This window comes from Austrofundulus limnaeus, unplaced genomic scaffold, assembly GCF_001266775.1.
Source record: "Austrofundulus limnaeus strain Quisiro unplaced genomic scaffold, Austrofundulus_limnaeus-1.0 Scaffold502, whole genome shotgun sequence".
NCBI classification, from domain to species: domain Eukaryota; kingdom Metazoa; phylum Chordata; class Actinopteri; order Cyprinodontiformes; family Rivulidae; genus Austrofundulus; species Austrofundulus limnaeus.
Window position 1 is genome coordinate 166,404 of NW_013952904.1, and position 3,357 is coordinate 169,760.

Here is a 3,357-nt window from a genome sequence, read left to right on the forward strand (position 1 = left end):
TCTACGTGTACGAGCGCGAAATTTCACATGCACTATTTTCGCCGGTTGCTTAGCTGCAGGAGGGCGAGCGATTGTCGCCTCACCGCACAGGCTCCATAGRAAATRWAYGGAGAGCGAGCGACRTCGCCTCCCGTGTGTCGAGCCCTTTAGTGTTTATAAGACKGTTAAAATGCTGTTTCTATGCAGGAAACACTACATAGAGCTCTGCCAGTGTTTGTTAGCGGAGCTCAGCTGTAGCCATGAGATGAAGAATGTGGTATTTAGTGTTTTTAGTTGACGTTAAATGCAAAAATGTTAATGCTGCTGTGGCCCTATAAGGAGTTTGACACTTCTGTGTTGGAAAAAAACAAACAGCACGAGACAATCTGCTGTATTTATGCTAGGAGTGATTACTTAGAGGCAACAGGTGAGTATGAGGATCTCCTGCAGAGCAGGTGTGAATATTCAACAGAAAGCAATGACAGAGAGGGAGCTAAGCTGTAATTTTAGATAAAACAAGGAGATCAGAGGAATAACTCCTCATTATTTAGATGAACTGATGGTGTGGACTCGTTTGTGCAAAAGTGCAAACACTTTATTACGGTTGGATCACTACTGAGTGGTGGGGTGTTAAACAAACAGTTCCTTTCCCTGTGAGAGCCTCTCTGCCTCCCACCTCTCCCCTCCTACTCCCCCACCTCCCCCTCTCCCCTCCTCGCGTTGGACTCCGGCGCGCCTCTGTCCTTCCTGACGCACTCTTGTACCAGAGCGCAGCTGTCACCATTACTTCATGCTCATTTAGCCCGAGAGAGAGGCAGAGCAAAAGGCAAACAACAGGAGAGAGAAAGAGAGGGAGAGAGAGGGAGGGAGAGAGAGAAAGAGCCGGGACCCCTGCGCTCTGCTCCATCGATCCGCACAAGGCGCACCGAGGATCCTCTCCGGTCCGGACGCGGGGCCACGAAATCCTCCCCTCTCTTGTTTTAGGTGTTCTGGAATGCCAAACGTGGAYACACTGTTTGGAACATCATGCTGCTGGGCTATTTGGTACGGTAGGACTGTCACAGTTTGGTTGTTTGATTATTAAAGGGTGTAGATAAGGTGCRGATAAGGCTGCAGAGCTGAAATATCGAGCTGTCAGCGGGAGAAGTGCTCTTTGCTTCACATCAGCTCCAACATTTACAAGCGTCGTGTTGAGGTGGGATTACATAACTGTTTGGATGGATATGAATTATGGAGCAGCTCTGACTGGCTGCTGTTGCTCTGCCACCCCCCCGGGCAGCAGGGTGGCTTCAAACAGCTTAAAGTCAACAGCTGCAAGCAGATTTGTTTACCTGGGGGAGGTAAAGGTAAGCAATACTGTAGGTTAATGGTTACACTGAGGATTGACCTGTTACTGTGTGATCAGTGTGGGGATTCTCATAAAATATGATGGTTTAAATGGAAATGGACACATCATTATATCAATTACTCGTACCACAGTAGATATTATGTACTGGGAAATCACAAAATAAGCATGTAACAATGTCATTTGAAGTTTTTATTTATGCTGTCTGGCATTTTGTCTCATGAACAACCACACAATCAAAAAAAAAAAAATACAGATGACAAAAGCAGTCATTGGATGGTATGACCTGGCTCAGTGGTATGTTAAAGTAAATCAATGCATTAAACAAATTTTCTAACAAACGTAATGGATTTTGTGATGTCATCTCCGTATCAGACTTCCTGATGGGAAAGATTTGGCCAGCATCACGTTTCAGATACAAAAATACATTTCAGGTGAACTTTTGTTGATTTCAAATTGATCCAGATGTTCATCAAAATCAATCAGACTAGCGATTCGCTAACKTTATGAACCTGGCATTTTCTTCTCAAAGAATTTGAGGAACTCCAACTTGCCACAAACCATSTAAATCACAAAAGAAAAGTAATTAAAATATCCAGGATGTGGGTCAGTTTTGATAAAAACAAACCTCCTTGAAAAATACATCTCTAGAGCACGTGTCAAACTGAAGGCCCACAGGCCGAATGTGGCCTGCCATGGCAAATTGTGGCCCTCGAGAGCTTCAAAGATCCATTACCTTGAAATTCAAATTCAATAAAAAAATACCTTATTGATCCCAAAGGGACATTGTAAAGATTAGAAAGGGAAATGTCTGCTGCTTTAAAGCCAGCACTGACCATAAAATACACCTCCTATAATGCATGTTGATTAATGATGTCGTCCCACCACTAGGCGAAGCTGCACAGGGTTAAAAAAAATAGCCRACGGCTGACATATTTCACCATAAAATCTCTAATTCTCTGCATTTTTACCAGCTACCTTTGGTGCTGCTCAGTTGTACTAAGAAGTGGGAATTTCCCACTTACAAGTCGTGAATTAACACYGGAATGCCCATGCAGTGGGAATTCCCTGTCAGTTTAGAATTCAAGATGGCAGCAGAACTCATCAATGAGCAAAACTCTCTTACTTTTAACAGTATTTCTGTATTATTTATTTCACATTTAGCCCATCATAAACATAATACTATTCAGTGTTTATAAGAGGACGTGTTTAAAAACGTTGTTTMTATGCATGAACTACCACAYAGAGCTAAGTTACTGTTTGTTAGCGGTGCTCAGCCATAGTGTTTAGTAGAAGTTAAACAAGAAACAATGTTTATTAAAAGTGTCTATTTGAAGGCTGATGTGCTGATGCATTCAGATACTGTGATCCAACATCTGATGCAAAAAATACCTGTAACCTGTCTTTATTTGTGCGGTGAAAACAAATGCAGTTGAAACTAATCCAACAGTAAACAGCTGTGAAGCTGTTGTAGAGAATGTGCTAATCTTCTGAGCTTCTAACTTTGATAGCAAACTTTGTCATTCTGTACACTCCCCAAGGCCAAAATTACCCGCAACTGCCAAAAGGCTGAGTTGACAAATGTGATTCTCTCGTCAGTGATGCAACTATCCTTTACTCTGATGCTTTCTAAACGTGTATTTTACTTCTAATGCTAAAAAAATAGTTTGAGGAAGCAAGAGCAATATTTGATCTAATAGGAAAACACCCAGGGTAACACTTATCAAAGGAAACCAGCAAAAGAATGAGAGAAGGTGATTGATTAATAGACTGGATAAAAGTAAAGTTCATAGTATCTTACAGGACTGTGACTGTTGGAGACTCATTCTCGGCTCAGAAATGTGAGAAAATAGGCAAACTGCCAAAATCACAACTTATTCATGCACATTATTTTATTTTCCAGCTCAGCACAATAACAGCCTGGCAGCAAAGTCTGTGTAGGGTTGGGCGAAATTGTAATGTGTGCAATTAACAGTGTTGTATAAACCAGTGGTTCCCAAACTTTTTATCTTCTGACCCACAAAATATCCATG

General features: G+C 41.9%; 1 protein-coding gene across 1 annotated transcript in view; it reads left to right on the plus strand.

Moving 5' to 3' along the window:
• Nucleotides 1–738: 738 nt before the first annotated feature.
• LOC106530238 (ectonucleotide pyrophosphatase/phosphodiesterase family member 2) overlaps nucleotides 739–3,357 on the plus strand; it is a gene marked incomplete in the record, with an annotated part of 36,908 nt that continues 34,289 nt past the window's right edge. The window contains 1 exon segment of the mRNA XM_014025820.1: nucleotides 739–1,023. Within this exon segment, the coding sequence (XP_013881274.1) occupies nucleotides 1,006–1,023 (18 nt within the window).